The 21,954-nt window shown below is 40.2% G+C and overlaps 1 protein-coding gene across 2 annotated transcripts in view; it reads right to left on the bottom strand.

Moving 5' to 3' along the window:
- Window positions 1-2,582: 2,582 nt before the first annotated feature.
- Window positions 2,583-21,954, bottom strand: part of NKD1 (NKD inhibitor of WNT signaling pathway 1) — a 110,538-nt gene continuing 91,166 nt past the window's right edge. For both annotated transcript variants that reach the window (XM_063167764.1, XM_063167763.1), the window contains 4 exons: window positions 15,206-15,353; window positions 14,130-14,214; window positions 10,288-10,418; window positions 2,583-9,551 (listed from right to left, as the gene is read on the bottom strand). In XM_063167764.1, coding sequence (XP_063023834.1) covers window positions 8,977-9,551; window positions 10,288-10,418; window positions 14,130-14,214; window positions 15,206-15,353 — 939 coding nt within the window. In that variant the 3' untranslated portion in view covers window positions 2,583-8,976. The remainder of the gene's footprint in view (window positions 9,552-10,287; window positions 10,419-14,129; window positions 14,215-15,205; window positions 15,354-21,954) is intronic.

Below are 21,954 nucleotides of genomic sequence, written 5' to 3'. Positions count from 1 at the left end.
TTCTCCTTTGGCAAAGAAACATAATAAGGTTTATCTTCTCCCTTCCTAAATCTGCTGGCTCTCTCAAACTGCTTGTGCCAATTCAGCAGTTACTTTGCAGTATCAGACTTGGCAGCGCATATGAAAACAAAATCTCTAATTTTTAAATTGCTTTTATTTCTTCAGATCAAGAAGATGCATTTAAATGATGAAAAAGGACAAAATGTAACTGCACACTTTCAGATAAGTGGATTTTAAACCCATGAAAGGGCACAACAGAAAGTCAACAGCAAAAAAAATGTCTTGTTCGAGTTCTTTTCATGGTGACATCTTTCTAAAGTGACTAAAGGGATGGAAGAGTACTGTGGAATGTAAGGGCTTGCTGCACCTGCTTGTCACACGTGCCAGAGCCTCCAGAGAACCCAGTCCTGGGGCTGAGGGGGTGATCAGACACTGAGACACCAACACCCCTCCTGAGGACAAGGGGCAGCCACTGCCTCAATGGCTTTGGCTCCTCAGCTTTCCCTGAGGGTGCCACAGACATAGTGAACATACCTCTCGAGTGCCAGGAAGAAGCAATTCTGGACCATTCCTCTGGAGTGGCTCCATCCCCACACCCTTGGGGAGGTGAGCACGAGGGCAGGCAGGACGCTCCTGGTGAGAGCTGCTGTGCAGGGGATTTCCTTTGCAGGCTACAGCAGCAATATCCAAAGGAGCACAGGCTCCAAGTAAAACAAACTTCATTAACTATTGTTAGAAAGATCAGCAGACACATAATATCCTGTGAATGCTGAATTCCTGATTCAGTTATAGCAAAAGGGGCTGCAATGATGATGTTTTTAGCAGAGAAAGGAATTAAAGTCTTGCCCTGCTCCTGAAAACACAATGACTTGCTCTAATTCACAGTTGCCAGCTCAAATGACTCCGTGTTTCAAGTAAGATATCAAGATTGTAATCTTTAAATTAATTTATTTTAGCATCCATTTATTAGACCAGGAAAGTTCTAATAAAAACCTGTCCCTGACCAGTGCAAGCTCTGAGTGTCCCAGGGCCCTGATTACATGAGAGTATAAATTGAAGGACTTCTGTTGATCCAGTGAAGCTGAACAAAATTTCCAGTGAAACCTATGGAGGTCACATGCTCAGAGCCACTGAGGGTTGTGGCCCTAGCAGATGGCACACTCAAACAGCAAGTTATGATTACAGACATCAAAAGTAAAAAATATTCCCTGAAAAGGCTGTAAAGAGACCAGAGGAATGTGAGGCCCACAGTGCTGCCTTATTGCTTCCCTTCATACTTCTGCACTTACTGGAAACTCAGAGTCTCTGTAATTGGGCTTTTCCTCCCCTCCACTCCTCGCAGGGTGAGAGGGTTAATTGCTTTGGACTGAAACATTACAGCTTTTGTACTCCTACTTCCTACTGGCACATTGAGTATGCAGAGATGCTGAGTGCACACACCAACAGGAGCCCCAGCACTGGGAGCAGGGATGAGAGCAGCCCCAGAGCTCCATCCACGGGATGAGAGCAGCCCCAGACCTACAGCCATGGGATGAGAGCAGCCCCAGACCTACAGCCATGGGATGAGAGCAGCCCCAGACCTACAGCCATGGGATGAGAGCAGCCCCAGACCTACAGCCATGGGATGAGAGCAGCCCCAGACCTATGCATGGGATGAGAGCAGCTCCAGACCTATCCATGGGATGAGAGCAGCCCCAGAGCTCCACCCATGGGATGAGAGCAGCCCCAGACCTATCCATGGGATGAGAGCAGCCCCAGAGCTCCATCCATGGGATGAGAGCAGCTCCAGAGCTCCACCCATGGGATGAGAGCAGCCCCAGACCTACAGCCATGGGATGAGAGCAGCCCCAGACCTATGCATGGGATGAGAGCAGCTCCAGACCTCCATCCATGGGATGAGAGCAGCCCCAGACCTATCCATGGGATGAGAGCAGCTCCAGAGCTCCACCCATGGGATGAGAGCAGCCCCAGACCTATCCATGGGATGAGAGCAGCCCCAGAGCTACAGCCATGGGATGAGAGCAGCCCCAGACCTATGCATGGGATGAGAGCAGCCCCAGACCTATGCATGGGATGAGAGCAGCTCCAGACCTATCCATGGGATGAGAGCAGCCCCAGACCTATCCATGGGATGAGAGCAGCCCCAGACCTATCCATAGGATGAGAGCAGCTCCAGACCTACAGCCATGGGATGAGAGCAGCCCCAGACCTCCAGCCATGGGATGAGAGCAGCTCCAGACCTATCCATGGGATGAGAGCAGCCCCAGAGCTCCCAGCCCTGGGTATCTGTAGAGCTCCTATCTCTGGCTTTGAAAATCAGAACTGGCCAAGTGAGACCTTAATGCTAATTGCTGTAGCATTTCACTGTTTATCTTAGTCGAACTAGCATTACCAGTCATGGTTGTTAACAACCTCAAGTGGCACTTTATTCATCTATCAACAGCCTTACCCTGTGAACAAGCAAGCAAAGAACTATAAACACCCACTCCAAAGCCACTCTGTAGGTTTAAGTTGAAGCCCAAAGAAAAAAGGCTATTCACAGATCATCAGAGAGCAGACAAAATACAACCTCCAAACCAATGTTTTAATCTACAAAGTTTTATTTGTCTTTTTAAACTTGTAAACCATAAAAAGAGCTTATCAAATATCTGAAATTAGTACAAGAAAAAATGATGAATCATAGCAAACTGCATTTGTAAGGTCCAAATTCCAAGACATGCATGGGGCTCTTCTGCTTCCATTTATGAAGCTGAAAACAAATTTGGCCCAGTTTGTTAGGTGCTTTATTAGAAAATTCACAAAGCCTCAGCATGCTATACTTCGTGAATAGAACAGAATGGGAAGGATTAAATGCAAGAAAAAGCACTCAGCACCAGAAGGATCTGAACCCCACATCTTCACCCACAAAATACAACACCAAAGGAGTACATACATCCCTTAGCTGGTAGCCATTAGAGGCAGCTTTGTCTCTATGGACTAGGCACTCAAAGGAAGACACACACCCCACCTCACAGACATGTCCTAGAAACCAGCAAGAACAATGCTCACCATTACCACTATGCCTGCTATTGTTAATGTTTGCCCACTGCCAAATTTATGAAGCCCCTTAACATTATGTCTTCAACATCCTTGAAAATCTTCTGGAGCTTTCGACTCTCAGACCCCAGAACACCAGCCTGAGACAACCAACACAGCCTGTTTGTCATTCCTTGTGCTATAAAGATCACCCTGTGTCAGTAGATTTCATAAGCATAGTGAATGCTCAGTGTTTAGAAAAATCAGGACAGATACGGAAACTTTGGGTAACATTTGACCAATTTCTGTGTGTTTGTAATCAAAAAGAACTGATGTCACTGTTCAAAATGTGTTCTAAGGAATATCTAAAACATCTGTAGAAACACCTCTGCTTCCAAAACCACTTCCCTCAGCTTGGACAGGGACCCGGGGATCCTTCCTTATTCTGCCACAGCCCCAGAGATTATCTGCACCTTTCCTGCCTTGTGCCTCCCCCTGCACGCTGGAGATTCACCTCTTAAACAAAGTCTTTCAAGTTTTCCCAGTGAAAAGCATTCTACAAACTACTGCTGCTGTTTTATGAGCAAAAACTGTACCAGAAGAGATTCACAAAAGTAATATGAATAAGAATTTTTCCATGCAGGATTTTCCTGCCTCTGGTGTGTCTCTCCCAGCTCCTCTGTTGGACAGTTCTGTGCTATCCCTACACTTCTCAAATCCTTCCATCCTTCCCTTGCCAGTCTTTCTTCACAGCTCTAACCCTCACAGTAATCTGCTGAACAGCCCTTAAATCCTGGTAGTTTAAACCAAAGAAATTAGAAGACTTCATCCATGTGACTCCTATTATTTCAGCTCATTTAGGATTGAGTTATCTAGAAATATATAGAAATATAAAAGTAAATTAAAGCATCATTGAAAACCTCATTATTTAATAACTACAATCCAAGCTTCAAATAGGATGCATTTCAATGCATATTGAATAATTTCAATATAATTTGTTTTTCTCTATCTGTTCCTTTTAGACCATTTAAAGCACATTTTAAATGTGCACAGAACAACAAAAAACCCCAAAGCAGACCCTTCCAAATCAAATCAACTCAACATCTGTTCAAATATGCAAACAAAATACATTATTATGTCATAAATAGAGGCTGGTTTTACTGATAAGTGCATCAGGAAAGATATCTTCTTCCAGAAGCTATTTAGAAAATACATTAAGTTCAATTTTTAGTTTATGGATTTTCAAACATGTTTCTGCTGGTATATATATATAAAAAAAAAACCAAACCAAAACCAAAGAAGTCTGACAATTAATAGGATGCTGAATAAGACTTGGTTCCCAGCAAAGCCATGAATAAGTCATGTTTGAAAATGTATTTTCAGATCTTGATGAATTCCATCAAGGTAATTAAAGGTGAGACTTGATTAGCTGACATGTTTCCAAACATGAACATTCTTGCCTGTACTCCAGGCAAAAATTATGGTGAATGTTTTTGCAAATTTTCTAGCATGATGAATTTTTCTCAAGTATAATCTAGGCCCAAAGGGGCCCAACTTTCCTGTTAATTGGAATACAAATGAAATCTGTCATTCAGTAATTGAGGTACACGATGACATATGGAGAACAGTATGCATTCATCAGAGCTCGGTGTTTATGTGGCAACTTGTGGGCTGCTGAGCACACACAGAGCTCATCCCTTTAGAAAAAATCACCTCTGTCAGAGTCCATCTTGTTCCACTCACTAACTTCTGCCAGAGGACACACACACTCACACACACACACACACACATATATATATATATATATATATATACACATATACACACACAAAGCACACACCTTTAAAGTACTTCTCCAGCTAAACATTGCTCTTCTATCCTCACAATGACTAGAGTAGAAAAACCATAATAGAGGTCATGTATTTGGTGATATATTTGGGGCTGCTCTGCCAATATGCCAGGAAAATCTGTACCTCATCATCCAAGGGCAGAACTGGGTCTCCATTTCTAACAATGACAAAATGATATGAGGCTGTTTCAAAGAGTTTTGGAAGTGCCTTGAGGGCTTCCAATGACATCAGTGTAAAGAGTATTTGCTGCTAATGTTAATTCATTTACCAGCTTGATCTCTTACAGCAAAACTTCCATTTACTATTAGCAAACCCATCAGCAGTAAGATGCAGAAAAAAATAAATACTGGAGTTACTGGCTGCACATTATGTAGATTTCAAACCCACCTTCCTGGAATAAAATTACAGGCACCCTGCAGCCAGTGGGAACCTGGCAGCCTTGCCAGAGATTTCACTGGGACAGAGATTTTACTTCACAGCCTTAGCTTAGGTTAATTTGTATTATGAGAAGATCTTAGCAACCCTTCTTTTCAAAACACTGCCCTACCCAGAACTGAAGCTGGTAGAGATGAGCAAAAGTTTTCAATTTAATTTTTTCAGCAAATAGTGCAAACTTCAGGATTGACTTCATTTTGCTGAACTGCCTTATGTAAAAACAGAAGAAGGAAGTGAAAAGTCTGGAGTTTTCATCTGAAATTACTTAATGCCAATCCATTTTCCTTTTCAATATTAACAATATACTCAACTCCGGTATGTTTTTCTTTGGAAGTAAATGTTTTAATCAACCAGAAACTAAACTCTGTCAAATTCTGATTCAGCTATGGTTTTGAACAACCTAAACCAATATTTTTATTTTTTTTAAGGAAAAGTTTTCAGAATTAATAGCAAGATGAAATATCAGTTACTCAACACAGGTCCAACAGCAGGGGACAAGAAATTTAACTTTGAAACGTGATATTTTAAATACTAGACCAAAGCATACCCAGCCCATACGTAATTTCCTGATCCTGTTCCCAAAAATGTTAATGCAAGCTCTTTCATCAGTGGGATCTGCAAGCACTGACAGCAATTGCAACAGGCCCCTGAAATCCACAACAAGAAGAAAGAAATATACTTTCTGAACTAGTAAAACTTTAATTAACAGGGGGTTCTCTTGGCACAGTTTTTGCTGTTAAATAAATAAAGCATTTAGTCAAAACCATCTATATTTACTATACAAAATACTGAAAAGCAAACATATTTAAAAGGTACAGAAATTTAAGGTTTTGTGAAAAGAAACTGTGCTACATGTTATTCACACTTATAATGCACATAACACAACTGCAACACAGTATTTAGATACTGTATATTCATACATGGCTGGTGTAAGGTTTTCATAAGGGGATGCCATGTTATTAAGAGGCATTTGTGTTTCACAGACTGTGGGCAAGGCAGAATTTGTCTTTCGAATGTCCAAATACAATAACCCAAACCAAAGCAACGCCAGGCAGTAACGAATGGTCAGTTGTGTTCCACATCAGAGTCCACCTGGCACAGCCAGCACTGCACACCTCTCACTCAGATGGATTTTGGTAGTGGTGCTGTTTTCTTTTCCACCAAAATATCTTTGGGTGAAGAAGCAGTTTTACCCCTTTGCTGCCCTTTTGTAGAAAACCCCACAATTCTGAAAGCACTCGAGTTTTCCACAATGCTTTCTGGTTTTCAGTAACAATCTGCACTTAAAAAAATTGACTAAGAACAATTTCCACCTCTCAGCCTTTGTGGCATGTGCTCTACTGAAAAGAGAACAGCTTTAATTACTTCTTCAAAGCAAATAGCATGGCATCCCTTCTGAGATGGAATGTACACTGTGTGTTTGCATGCGGTATAATGTAAGTCACTTGAATACATCAGACTTTTTTAACACTATAATATAAATAAGCTTATTCCTTCTACTAGACATATAAATGCCTTTTTTTTTTCTTTTTGCAGTCCATAATTATATATACATTGAAAAAGAATGATACACAAGCAGCAAAAAAGGCTTAGACTAGAACAACTCAGTGGTAACTAACCAAATTTGTGGCCTTTTCATATTCTCAACACAGAAAATTCTGCATATAAATATTTTTGGACTTTAGGAATTTTAAAATAAACAGAACAGTATAGTTGTCACACAGATCAAACACATTTTAAAAACATTTTGTTAGATTTTACAGAACACGCTGTTGACAGCTAAAAAAAGTAAAATAAAATAAACCAGATTTTTTCAAGGGGACAATAAGTCTAAACATCTGCTGATCCAGGGAGACAAGAGACGGACCTAATTACCATGAAGCAGTGATTCCATTCCAATTCCATGAGAAGGCAAAGCTTCCCCTGTTCTTTACCAGGTGATGTCTCTGTGTTCTCAGAAAGGACAGCATCCCCCTAAACCTGGTCAGCAGTAAGGTAAGACCCCATTTTGGACTGATCAAAACTCTAGTCAGAAAACAAAAAATACCCCAACCATAAAGGGCTTATAACAATGTCGGATAGTTACATTTTACAATATATACTATTGACAAAATACCACAACATTAAAAATAATTAAAACCAAAAGCAAATACATTTATCGAACAATTATGTCTTTATGTAGGAGTTCTCTAATGTTCCAAAAGAAATGTAGGTGTTTTCCAGTCACTTTCTACCTGCAAAATGGTGATCTGTACAAAACCCAACTGAATCTATTTTAAATCTGGGCTCCACAGAAAGCGAAACGTCAATGCACTGACTCCCTCCCTTTTTTTTTTTTTTTTCACTTTTCCAATTTTCTTTTCACCTTCAAATTTCTCAGCAACCATTAAGGTCTTGAGAGTGTGGTCTGATTCTCCTTCATGGAATGGAAGCCCTTTGATATGGAAAAAGTAGAAGAATCTAGGAAGATTGTGAATGATACTTTTATACATGTTTCTAAAATGGGAGAAGCACAAATTGATAGGTGCTTGGGAAATTCAAACTGGAGGCACCAAGAAAATGCCATGGCATATGTTTCTAAAAAGTCACTGTTGTGGAAAAAACAAATATAATGTTAATATTCAAACCACAGATTTCTAAAACACAACAAAATGTACCTGAGAGTGTGCATATTTATATATATATATTTATATTTATATTTTATATATATTTGCCAACATTTAAAGTGAGAAAGTATATTTTCCTCAATTCTTTCTCAAAACAAAGAACTGTGGATTTAAACAAAACAAACCCCCCCAATCGACCCCTCTCCTTCTCAAAGCCCCATGAATGATACTTATGGCCCAAGCACTAAAGTCTAGTGCTGCTTTGGAAAACCCCATTTCACATCCTTCTCTTTTCAAATAGTATCCCAAACAGAGTGGAGAATAAGCAAAAAAAAACCAAAAATAAAAGTATATTTAAATATTACCCAGTATACAACAGACTGTACTTGTGTCAATGAAGAATCTCCAAGAAAATAAAGTGTAAGTCATACAAATGTAGCCCTGTTGACAAGTTTAGCTAATATTTCCTTGCAATTAAGATCATTTGAAAGGATGTGAACACAAACAGGCTACACGAACACAGTATATTAAAATTCCCCCCTGTAGCACATTACAATCAATAAAAAGAAAATAAAATCTGAATAATACTAGAGGTAGCAGCTGTTTGTATTTTCCATTATCTGAGTATCTCTGGAGTCCAACCCTTCGAACATTGCTCCCCTGATGAAAGGCTTGTGTGCGATCAGCCGGCGTACAGCAGAGTGGAAAGCTGGATGTCTGCAGGAGTGTTTGAAGTATCTTTCTGAGTACACTGGAAGTAGTACTTGTACAGAAGTGCGTTGACGATCTGTATTAAATCACAGCTCAAAAAGCTATGGCTGTTTGCTGTTTTACAAGCCACTTAAAACAACAAAAAAAAATATCCACAAGGTGTTTGAGTAAGCTATGCGGTTCCACAACATATAAATAGTGTGAGTTTCAAGAGTTCCATATAACCTCTAAAATATATGTTAGCTGAATATTAATGGAGTAATGATAACATTAATAATAGTAATGCCTTAGTTCTGGTATCACAAGAACGCATTTCCTTCATTTGGGATGATTCCTGGAGGGTGTTGGTGGGAGCCCTTCTATGTCTGGTAGAAGTGGTGGTAGTGGTGGTGGTGCTCGTGGTGGTGGTGGTGCTCATGTCTTTGTATCATCTGTCCCACTTGGCCTTCATATAAAATGACTGTGGGCAGGTCTCTCACGTGCTCCTTTTCCACAACTGTCCCTGGAGACTGGAAGGTTTTGCACATTTGGTGATTCTCCTTCGCCCTCTGCTTATGCTTCTTGTGGATCTGTTGGGACTGCAAGGGAAGGTACGGGAGGTTCTGGCCCACCCGTGCACTTGGGGAAGCCATGGGCAAGGGCACCCCTTGGAAAGGCTTATTCCTAACTGCCCTTCCAGGATGCACAGGGGCAACGTTTTTGCCCTGGGCTTTGGGAGACCTCACAAAGTGCTTGTTGGAGTCCTGGTTCCGGAGCCTCTGCTGGATTTCTGCAATCTTGGCATAGGAACTTTCAGCCAGATTGATGTGGTTTGGATCCACCACTTGGGATTTCCTATGGTGAGCATGGAAGGTCTCAGGCTCATGAGAACGGGATCTAGTTTGATTCACAATTCTGCCTGGTGGGTCATGTTTTTGAGCTGCTGGAGGAGATCCTAGGAAATAACAAGCTGAGTTAGTCATCTAGTATTTCAAAGTTCTAATTAGTAGCATGCAGTTGGCAGGGATAGCATTATCGGCAGAACAAATTTTTCCTAAGGAAGTGAATGCAATTATAGCTGTCTAGTTTAATTACACTTAATAATTCTGGCCAGTAAATAATACACAAATATGAATACCTATCTAGAGAAGACTGAACACACACTGTGTGTGTGTATATGTGTATAAAAATCTTTATGTTACCAACTCTTGGTCATCAAATTAACTGTCAGGGGAATAGTAAAACCCTGGCAGAGGGCAGGGAAATGAAGGAAATCCAAGTCTCTTTGATGTGGGGACTAGAGCCAAAATTCCAGGTACAAACACACATTCTCCTATTTTTGGGTCAGTAGTGAGTATAAAATATGTACTGGTCTCATCTTGGGGACAAGCTACAACATCCAAAAGTCAATCCTTACCTCACCCGTAGACTAAACTTAATAATTTAGATGTAAAGATTGTTCTCCTAGGCTCAGCTCCAAGTTTAGCTACACAAACAAGTACATCAAAGCAGCCTTGCAGCACATTACCCACTCTGTAGTGATATCACCTTCACCACTAATTATCTTGCAGTATTCACAGTCCTATTCCTGAGTCACTACAGACAAATCACACAGCTCCACAATTTACTGTCCCTGGCATGGAACATGCAACTGAAGGAACAAAAGATTATGAGGTTACAACATAAATTACCTGGCCCAAACTTTGATGTGTAGTTTTCTATTCCTGCAAGATCCAAATAGTGGTTTCTCCTTTCAATGTTCTCATCAACACAATGACGGTAGCACCCACTTTGCTCTGGATTGTTCTCACTCTGGTGGTATCTGTCAGCAGGAAGCAAAATTACCATTCAGCAGAACTTCTTTAAAGTTCTTATCACCATCTGCAAACCAACAACTAATGGACCCTTTGAAGTGACAGGAGGTGCTCACAAAGAAACAACAAACGCTTGAAATGTGGATGACCAGACCTGCTATGACGATGGGCCCAAACTGACTGTTCCTTCCCCTCACATAAATCAACCTTGGTGTTGCAAAGCAAAGGAGCCTTTCCAATTGCATCACATGTGCAAAGGCAAATAAAACCACTCCTAGCATTTATTACTTTCTGTCTTAGGGCCAAATCATTCAACCGATTCTCCAATTTGGACACGCCAAAGAAAATCTGCTGTTTGATTCATGACCATTCCCACCACTGTGAGGAAGTGCTGGGGTAATCCAGATCAATGTCCATGTGCTCCTGCTTCAGAGAGACAGGCAACAGCACAGGTGTAGCAACCAGAGAGAGCCTGGGAAGAGAAGGTGTTGGCAGGACACTCAGAGGTAACTGCTGCTTTCCAAAATATAATTAATAAGGTCAGATCAGACGCTGGCTTTAGAATCTCAACTCCTTTTCCTGCTCAGCTTTGCAATTTTATTTATAGCAGAACTATTTCCTGAGAATGAATATCTGAAATACCATTCATTTATGAGACAGAAAAAAATCAGGCAGAAGTTTACAGTATTGTAGCCCATAATGATAAACAATTTTATTCAGCAATTTAAATGGGAAGTCTGCAAATATGAACAATATTTTCAATATAACAGTATGAGCAGAAAACCCTTGATTAAGTTGCTGCTTGTCATTCAGACAATTCAGTCTCCAAGACCACGAGATTGGCTTTGCTATTTCTCTGTGCAAGTGCACTGAAGTCAGCCTAACATCAGAATTTGGCCTTGTATCCTACACCAGTTGCTAAATATGGGCTCTGTCCTGTATGGTGCCCAGTACTCTGCTTTTAGTCTATTAACACATTTCCAAGTTTCCAGAGGCTGCTGATCCCCTGAGCTTTGGCACAAATGGCTTTCCTGGTCTAGCTTGTACTGTTCAGGGACATTACAGAACTGAGGCCCCTCGTGTCTCTGTCACGCCTGCAGTGTCTTTTATCAAAGTCACAAGACTTGACCTAACTGGAAGATCATTTCTGCTCTACTTTGATAGAGGTAGAGTCTCCTGAATGGAGAAGAGTCTGCCTGGAAAGCAGGTAAGGTTTAAAGATTCTACTCAGCTTTGAAAAGTGACATGGGCTACTCTCAAAAAATAAAAAAAAAAAAGGAATGTCCAGATAGTCTCTACATTTTGGATACCTAACCAACTCAGTACCTTTCCTGTATCAGACACAACTTTATAGGTTGTTACACTTTAGCATGTCAACATAAAAGATCTCTGGGGCTAGAACTTGCCTAACTGCAGTTGCCAGGCATGAATCACTTACAGAAACCACTGGGACTTGAACCCATGTGCTAAAGACAATTCACAGTTAACCCAGAAAAAACATCACTGAGTTTGATCCAACACAATTAAGCAACACCGCATACAGCACTGCTCTTGGAAATGAAGCTAACAGGGAACCTGTTATTTTGTTACTGTAATAAATTAAATCTCTCATCAAGACAGAGGAAAAAAAATTATGCCAGTAGTGCCACAGCCCTACACTCTAATAACTTTCTTGCATGCAAGATGACGTTCAGCAATATTCATGCAAATACACACAGCAAAGCAATTATCCACTGATGAGAGATGTGCTCAGTGTCAAAGGAACTCCAAGCACTTGTGAGAACTGCAGTGTCTGGCACCCAGGCCCTCAGTGCTGCCCTGCAAACACGTGGGAGCCCTTGGGCAGGCACCAACCATGCACTGAGGACTGTGCAAAATGCAGGGTTGTTACTGGGCTTGGGCTTGGTAAGGCTCTGGTTTTAATAAAAAAGGGCATCTGCTGGAGTGCTTGTGGGGTGTATGGAAGTCCTTTCTAAAATTCCCACACTGATGTGTCATCCTGATGGCACACAGCAACAGAGCAGGAAAGGGGAATGGAACACAGGGCAGAAAATGCAGGGACATCCCCTGAGAGCCTCACTCACTGAGAACACAGAGTTTAAGTCAGCCAGGGAGAGCCAGGCTATCTAGCCATGAATCTAGCTACTTATCTGGATACTCATATTAGCCCTACAGGTGAAAACTCCTGCCTGGAGCCTTCAGCAAATGAAAAATCCAACCCATCTATCTCCCAGCCTTCAGGACAAAAACATTTCTATCCATTTTATCTTGAATATTAATCACATCTTGCCTAGAATTCCCTAAATGACTGAACGTGTGAAATGTGTGCGCTTCTCACAAGTTGCTGCTTTCAAAGGGGAATCAACTGCATTAATATTGTGAGATTCTGACCTGAGCCTCAGCAGCTTTCCTGAGGGTTGTCAGCTTGGCCAGAGTGCACAAACATCCCTGAAACACACACAGTGTGAACAGCACACTCTTCATCCTGTCTACACTTAGTGGGATCCAACACAAACTGGCAGCTGCTGACCAGTGTCTGATGCTGATCTGCTCAGCTCAAGACATAGATTTTTCTGTGAGGAAGCCTCTCACCAAAGGAAGGAGAAGGATAAACATTTTGGCCCAACTTTTGATGCTTCCATGACTGTGGATTTAATTGGAAATGCCTGCTGTTCATAAAAACACTACATTTGCAGAGCCGGGACTTTAAGGTAGATAAGGACTTCAAACTGAAAAGGGATTTTTGCACTAGATTATCAAACAAAACCAATCTATTGAATTCACACAGGGCAAAACTTTGCTAATGGGCAGAGGGAATCTGCACACCACATCTAGGCCAGCAAGTAAAACCACAGAGTATTCTTCAGTTCATAGAAGATTCTGTGCAGAGTTGCTGACACAAGATTAATAGTAATTTTATTCTTCTTTTAATCTGAAATTTGATTGTACTGGGATTTGCTGACTGGGATAACTCACTAGCATTTTTTCTCCATCCAAAAAAGGGAGGTACTGTTCTCTTGTCAGTTTCAATAAGACTGAATGCTTCTTCTCCTGATAAATTTGCTATGTTTCCAGACAAATATTCCTAAATCTAAGGAAAGCCAAAAGTTTGTTGTTTTTTTCTTTTTAAAATTTGCAGCTGAAGAAACAAACATAACTAATGAGTCAATGTCATTACTGTAGTATTTCAGCACACACTTCCCTCTGCCTTAGGAGCGGTTTCTGTTATGAAACATAAAATCCTAAAATGCATCAAATCCACACCAGGAGGACCTGCTAGCATTCTGCCTGGGTTATGAGCTGGTAACCAAGTTAGCCCATGCAAAGCTTGGCACTGTTTGAGTTGATGAGTGAAAAAGATGGACTGGAAGGAGGACAGAGAAAGGCAGGAGATGCCCTCTAAGGAGTGGAAAAGGTTTCAGGACACTTTTAGCCAAAAAGCTCTGCTATTAACCTCACTTATTTGCAGATGGCATCTAAAAAGACAATTCAGATCCTCCAAAGAGCTCACAGAAAAAGAAAATTCCAGGAATTTTTTTTCTTTTTTGTTTGTTTTAATATAAGTATCCAGCTATGGAATGTGCTCTTAAGTCCACAATGAAAACTCCTGTAATTCTTCTATTTTAAAATATTTTTTTAAAATAAAACAAGGAAGCAAGGAAGGAATGGTTGAAGTTTCCTCAAAGCACCTGTCAGGAGCCAGGGTTCATTCCCCTTACCTGAGGGAAGCTCTCTGCTTCTTCTCAGAGCTTCTTGCTTCTTCATTAGCTTTGTTTTCAGCTCTGTGCCTGGCACTCTGCAAATCTGCCAGCAGAAAGTACATTATTGTCACACTGCTGTGCTTGCTGATCAGCACAACCAACATTCCACATTCAAACACCTCTGCTTGTGTCAGTAGATCAGATGTGGCGCAGCATTCCCTGTAACCTCCCCAGTCCTGCTTTGCCCAAAGGACAGATTCTATTCAGAGGTGGCCTGGACTGCAGGATCTCAGCCATGCACTCCATGGGCAGCCCAGGTGGAGCCACACTCACCCTGAAGGCTCAGTGCTGTCCTAATGCACCACAGAGCTCCCCAGTTGTGAGAATTTGCCTGTGTCTGCTCCTAAGGGAGTGATTATTTTATTAAAATTGAGGTGACCAGGCTCTCCTTTTAGATCTGATGCCTACATTTTCTATTGAAGTATTATTTTAAATACTTTCAAGTATTTCAATTTAGTACTACTCTACCTACTGAAGTAATTATGCTGATACAATTGGTATTACAGTGAAGATAAGCTAGATGATCCATCATGGTACAAACACTTTTATAATGGCAGACTCTGCCAGCACAGAAAATGTACAATTTTTATGCACAGATTATTTAAGTTTCCTTATGCTTAATTGTTTATTTTTACCCAGCAGCACTGGTAGCTATGCACTGGCAAGAAACATTTTATACCCCTACAGCTCCTCCAACACAAACCAAGGGCTGCAATATCAGCAGAGATAGAGTGGTGCAAGTCAAGATGTGCCTTGCAGTGCACAAAGACAATTGCACTACATTTGGGTCACTGCTGCTTCCAAAAGAAGCCATCCATCAGAAGGGGGAACCCTCATTTGCTAATGAGACACTGAGAGGAGGGCAGGTAATTTTACAGTTAAGATCATAAAGCAGGCTCATGGGGTTTAAAAGACCCACATAATTATTTGCCTTTTAAGTATATATGAATTTGTATTAACAAACCATAGACATGGATTTTCAAGGGACTCTGGAGGTTTTTGTATTTTTCCAATGGCTGATTGCACATCCTTACCAGTATGATTTAACAAGATACTCTTCTTCTTCTGGCTGCTGTCTGGTGCCACAGTAAGTTTCACTCTCAGAGTTTTGCTGGAACTAGGAGAATGGTTTACTGATGCATCAACTACCTCATAGATGGTATGAAGCAAGCTGGTAATGTCCTGGAGAAGGATTGAAACACAGAAGAACACAGCACTGTGAAAATGGCATGAAACCCACAGCTCCAATGCTTACAATTGTTTTCGATTTGGCACTACTAAATGCTGAGCTATCCTCAGAAGTCACTGAATTTAGAAGACTTCAACTTGCACAGTTACAATCAGGAGTGTTACAATCTTCATCAAATGGGTTTATGAATTGGGGCAAAGCAGATAAAAACAATAACAACAGCACAAGATCTGCAGTTTTCCCAAGCTCTGAATCTGCAAAATGGTGTTCTGCCTTCTTTTTTCTTCGATTTACACAGAACCCAGGGATAATAATTTATACTCCACTAAAAATTGAGTTCATGTGGCCAATACATCGATTGAAGAAAACCTTGGGCATCACAGTCTTCCTATTTGTTTGGTTTTGTTTTGGTGGGTTTTTTTCACTTGGCATAGTTAAATGGTTGATTATCTAGAGGAAAATCAGTAAGAAAAGTGGCAGAACTGTAAACCTCATGATTGGAAAGAAATTGTGTCTCTCTCAAAGTCACCCTACCATCTGTGCTTAGGGGTTTAGGTAATTTTGCAAAATTCAATAGTTTTAAACACACATTTCGAACTGCAAATATTATCCACTCAGGCTTATTACAGAGCCTTCTTCACAGATCTCTTTGAAGGCAATGGGATGTGATCAGAGGCTTACATGTCTGGCTATATTGGAAAGAACACCAGCCAATTTTAACAAGGCAATGGTTTCAAACAGGAGAAACACTGTTTAGCAGCTGGTGATGCTCAGAGGTCTCCCAGATTGATTTACTCCAGCCAGGCTCAAACAGGGCACTACCTTAAATTGCCAGCATGAAAAAGGGATCTCTTGGCTCACTGCTTTTCCACAAAGGGATTTCACCCAAACTGGTCTTGGGCACCAAACTAAGGCCAAAGCATTCTGATAAAGCATTCTGATCATTGCAGGCTATAAAGAGCCCATTGAATGCATATCTGAGAACTTCCTCATGCTGGTCTTCCTTTTCCTTGATCTATCCTACTACCTAAGCTCTTTCCAGATGCCTGCAAGAACAAAGGAAATACCTGAATCATCATTTTTTAAGTATAACTGGTTCTGAGGATTAAGAGTAAGGTCTATAAAAATTCAAACCCTCTACAACTTCTCCTATGCTCAGGAGTCCCACCTGTAACATGGGCAGCTCAAAGTTTAGTATGCCCTAATGGAGCCTCCCACCACTTTAGAAGTCAATACACCACACAGTCCTCATTATGGAACCAGTTTGATGACATAGAAATACTAATTTCTACTCACACCGAATTTAGGGAAATATTGACCTTATGGCCAGGACCAATGATATTATGATGGGTGATTTTCCAGCTCAATAGCAAGAATGAATAACTAAACCCTATAGGGTCCAGACTTTGTCTTAACATGTAACTTCTCTAACTTTTCTGCACTCATGAGAATTTCTCCAGACCTGTAGGTTCAAGATAATATATTCATAAAAAGAGAGCCGAATTTGCAGTGTCTCATTTATTTTTCCACTGATATTTTCTGTCTCATTGCTGCAAGAGTCATTATATGGGCTGTTACTACATGTCAGTAGCTGCTTTCCATGCTCTTGACAATCCCTGTCTAAAGCTTGAGTGTGGGACAGAATGCTCTGTGTCAATCTGGTGGACACCTCACAGCTCTTTAACATGTCTCCATTCTCACATTTCCACCCTAATTTGAAACCTAGCCAGATCTCTAAATGTGGCCAGACAAGAGCCACATCCAACGGCCAGCTTGAAGGCCTGAATTTTTATTTCATCTAAGAAGAAAAACCCAGGCAAGCACATAAACAGACAAACAAGCCATATCTGTTATTTTATACACCCTCCATAAGTCATGTTCCAGGAGCATTGTGCTATTATCCCACACTTTGATAAACCTTCTCCTTCAGCAAAACACTTAAGCACAGTATTTACTCTTAACTGGGCTCCATCTCAGCACATGGATGACTGGGGCTTTTCCCATACATTCCTGGACAAGTGCTGGTTAGCCAACATGTCATCTTTCCACACAAGGCTGCTATCAAGAGGTTATTATCAACTCTTTCACTCACAATAATCTGCCCTTCTTCCTTTTTTCAGCTATGCCAGATAGTTGTAAAGCCAGATGTTTGTATATCCAGTCTATTTTAGCTTCAAAAACCAAAGACAGAAAATCCCCCACTGCCCTTTTACATTATTTTTTTCAGGGTTGAGGTCTAACTTGCTAACTGGCTGACAATCTGCCCCTTGTGTTCTGTGAGGGTCTTTCTCAACAAGCTGCTTGACTCAGCAGTTTAAAAACAACTCCCAAAGGCAGTCAAGGAAGGCAAAATGTGGCATTTGTGTGACACATACTTGGCAAATCAAAAATATGTGCACATGCATGTCACATCAGGACAAGTTGCATGTCTCAGCCAAACAGGCCCAAATTAACCCAAATTAATGTCCAGGCTGTGAAATGACTGCACAGAGGAGTCAGCACCCTTGTGGACTGACACACTGCTGCCTCTGCATTTTGTTACGTGTTTGAGGTGCAGCCCTGAAGTTTCTGCATTCTGGGGCTCACATTGGATGTGTCCCAAGATCGAGGTTGGGGACAGCCGTGAGCAACCACTCAGTGCTTATGCTGATCTCCTAAATACTGACCCCTATGTTTTCATTACAGGATTCATTTACTTGTGGTCCTAATTTGGGGTTGGGAATTTCAGCAAACTGGCAGTTCTGATTTGGTCGAACAAGGCTGCTTGGGTTGTTCTGTCTCGTACACCACAGTTCTGGCTGAGCAGGTACCAGCCACAAGGCAGCTTGAGCCTCCTGTTGCTTCACAATTATTGTTTCACAACGATAACACATGAATTTCTGAGGCACTGATCTACTGAGAATGATCTTGGTCAATGAAATCTGAACTGCCACTAAAATTCCTTTCTCACAGCCCTGTTTTCACAGCTAATATGGTAATGCTTTCTTGTCAAATTGGTAGCAATAGACCATTGAGGTATATGTTATACATTCTGTATTTTATAGCTACATCTACATTTACCCCAAAAGTATTTTCATCTTCCAGTAGCCTGCCAGCAGACTTGTTTCCCTTGAAAGCTGTCCCACTGAACATAATCTGTATTTAAATTCATTACAAACTGCCTAAATCCATTGAGACAGCTGTACCTTCTACACCCCAGCCTGTGCATTTCACCATCCTCAAGAAATTTAGCATCAAAGATCAAGAATAAAACCTAGCTAAATGTTCTCTTGTCTGATACATAAACCAGCATGACTCAGAGCCCACCTACCAAAGAATCAAACTTTTATGCAGAATGAATGATGAGTTTTACAAATCATGGCATTTTGCAACTGTTTTGCTTTAGACTGCTTGGCCCTTCCCCCACAAAAAGTGTATTTTTAGACTACTATATTAAATGGGTAAGGAGAAACAAGAGTGAACAAAAATATTTCTCTCCTTCATAGCAAATGGAATATATTTAGAGGGCAGTATTCTGCATGATTCTAACTTCTGAGGGGCTTCTGGTATGAAGAACTTCTCTAGGTTAATCAAGTACAAAAACTGAAACTAGGGTATTTTTCCACAGAGAGGAAAACAAATATTCACTGAGTAGTATCCAACAACCAGCACATGCCATACCCAGATTTATTTGTTTTTTGCTTATTGAACACCACAGTTGGTTTTTCCAGGGTGAAAATCCCATCCTTTTTTATCAAGCAGCCAATTCAACAGAAGTATATTAACAAGAGAAAATTTAATATATTGCCTGAAATATTTCCATTTGTTAAGTCCACACATGTATGCTGCTCTCACACATCCATCTGCAGAATACTTTATGGATCTCCTGTAGGAGATTAACAGTAATTTATAACATTCAGAGAAATTTGTAACATTCAGAGGAACCAATGGGTCTGAAAAAGAATGAGAGCACCGAAGCATTGCTCATTCCTTACAGAACATATGTGAGACTGAGAAAGTCCCTATTCCAAGTATTATTTTCTGGTTTTAAGGAATATTAGTAGTACAGGGATGACCTTATTTTCCCCACATTAGCATAGATTATCATCACTAGTTAGCAAATAAGAGATTTTTATCGAAGACATTAATAGATTTTTCCATTAGAATTAATTTAACTGAATGAGATATTTATACCCAAAAAAAGCCAACCAACAAACAACCCCCAACCAACAAAAAAACCCTAAACTACCAGTCTCTCCTCAGAAAAAAACCAAACAAAACAAAAAACCAAAATACCAAACAAACAAATAAAGCCCCAGAGAACACCACCAAAACCAAAGAGTTCAATAAAACAGAAAGATTCAGTTTGAGTCTTAGTAGCTTGCCTGAGACAGAATTCTTTGACTCCCCTTAAAACCAAGAGAGAAAGTTGTATTTTTTCTTAATATTTCTATCTGACATGAAGCCATCATTTCTAAGGACTGAAGTGATGGCCACAGATACAACAGGCACTGCTGCTCTGTCCATTGGTTTCATTGTTCTTTCTATATCCTGAGTCAGCACAAACACAGTGAAAACCAACAGATTTCAAGAAAAGGGTCATGCTGATAAATGGTTGCCCCAAAAAAGCCAATATCCTTCCCCAAGTCAATGACTTGGTGCTGAGCTCTGAATGCAGATATAACCTCAAACCCTTTTATTCATCAGAGTATAGGAGTAAAAGAATCTAAAAAGGGAAAGAACAAGTCACAAAGGAAACATAAGAGGAAAAATTGGGTATTTAATGTAAGATACAAAGAACAATTTTAGCATTAAAAATGCATGAAGAGAAACATCAATATCAGTTCATTACTTTTCCCTTGGAAAAACATAAATACAAATGTCTCATTTGTACTTTGTTTGTAGTCTGATTTCTACATACAGCAGGATGTTTTTATTGCAACATCAGCTCTGTTTGATCACATACATTTTTGAATCATTCTTATTTGGAACGCAAAAGGAACTTCACTTGCTATCTGCTCAAAAGCTGCTCTAGAAGAAATTTCCTTTTTTTTTTTTTTGGTCCTGACAAGCAACTTTCTTTTGTGCTTATTCCTGTGCAGTCGCTCACCAAAGAAACTGAATATTACCAGGAAGAACTGGTTACAAAAAAAAAAAAAAAAAAGCTAGTGTTTATGAAGCATAATTACATTCAGAGAGCTCAATATAAAACCTCATGGATCAAAACACATTAGTTCAATTATCCAAGTTTCAAGTCCGATTACAAATATTCATGTGAAGATAATTACAGCGCAGCTGTCAGTTCTAAAAAGGCCTGCTGTACATAATGAATTGTCCTCTTATGGCTTATGGAATGAAGGGAAGTGGTATTAGCCAAGTTTTGCAATATACATATTACAGCAGGAAAAGTTATCTTTCACTAAACCAAAAAGGACTGAGAACTGGTCATCTTTATGACAGAAAAAGCAGAAGTTTAATAACATACAGTAATGTTAATTTACAATTTGCCATCCCAATAATTGTGCTTTCATAACGGGTCTATCTCTTCAAGAAGCATGACTAGATGTGAATTTCTAATTATAAGGACTATAGAATAAGCCATGCAGACTCTAGGAGGAAATCAAAGCACATTAAGTTCTGAAGATGTTGTTAGATCCAGGAGAAATTTCACTAAAATGGAATGTGAATGCTTCAGCAGTGATCTGTCATTCTGTAGAACCCAAGGGAAGTTGTATCAACAAAGTACACACCTTATTTACAATTTTTATACATTTGAATGAAAAAGCCAATTCAATCCATCAGTAAAATTGCTCCCCACCTATGTGTGTCTTACGAACTTAATTTAACACTAGATTCCTTAAATAACTCTCTGGACATGAGGTACAATGTTTTAAACACAATGACTTGGAATCAAATGAAATAGATGTGAGTGGGCAAGCTACTTCTTTTCCACTGTCTCACTTTTTCAATGCGGTGAAAAGCAAGAATAATGCTACTGACTTCTTTTTGCAAAGCACCTCCAGGTCTACAGGTAAAAACTAACTGAAAAAATCTCTCTGTTAAATCCAGATATAAATCCAGGAGACATTAAAGGGAAATTCTCCAAGAAGGAGAAAAGGTCCATATTAAGCTTTTCTCACCAGAACACTGGACCTTTGTTAAGAAAAGCTGCCTGGTTCTGAATGCATTTTCATCAGCTGACTAAAGGGCACTGGTACAGATCTGCCTCTTCCTCAGACTGCCCATTTTGTCCCTGCTCCAGCAATGTACTTCACATACTTTTGACTGAAAACATGTCTCTTATTAATTTTAATTGAAACTATTCAAATGTTTAATGTTCCCCCTGGTTAAGTCATTTGCAGGAACGGGAGCAGAGCTGCTTAGCAAAGGACAGTATCAGGCACACTATGTCTGCCCATCTCCAGGGGCCAAGAGAACAAGAAATTCTATGTCATATTAAGAGACTAAAATTCCTCTTTTGTGGCCAGGATTATCTATGAGCTGCTATTGTTGGTCATTCTTGCTCTAAAAAAACCCTCATAAATTGCACCTGGATTCAACAGAAGATAACCAAGAAGATGGCTTATACAAATGGCCCTGGAACCATTTGCAAAA

The sequence above is a fragment of the Melospiza melodia genome, chromosome 13 (assembly GCF_035770615.1).
Source record: "Melospiza melodia melodia isolate bMelMel2 chromosome 13, bMelMel2.pri, whole genome shotgun sequence".
NCBI lineage: Eukaryota > Metazoa > Chordata > Aves > Passeriformes > Passerellidae > Melospiza > Melospiza melodia.
The sequence above is the reverse complement of the archived record's forward strand: the minus strand, read 5'-3'. Positions and strand labels throughout refer to the sequence as shown.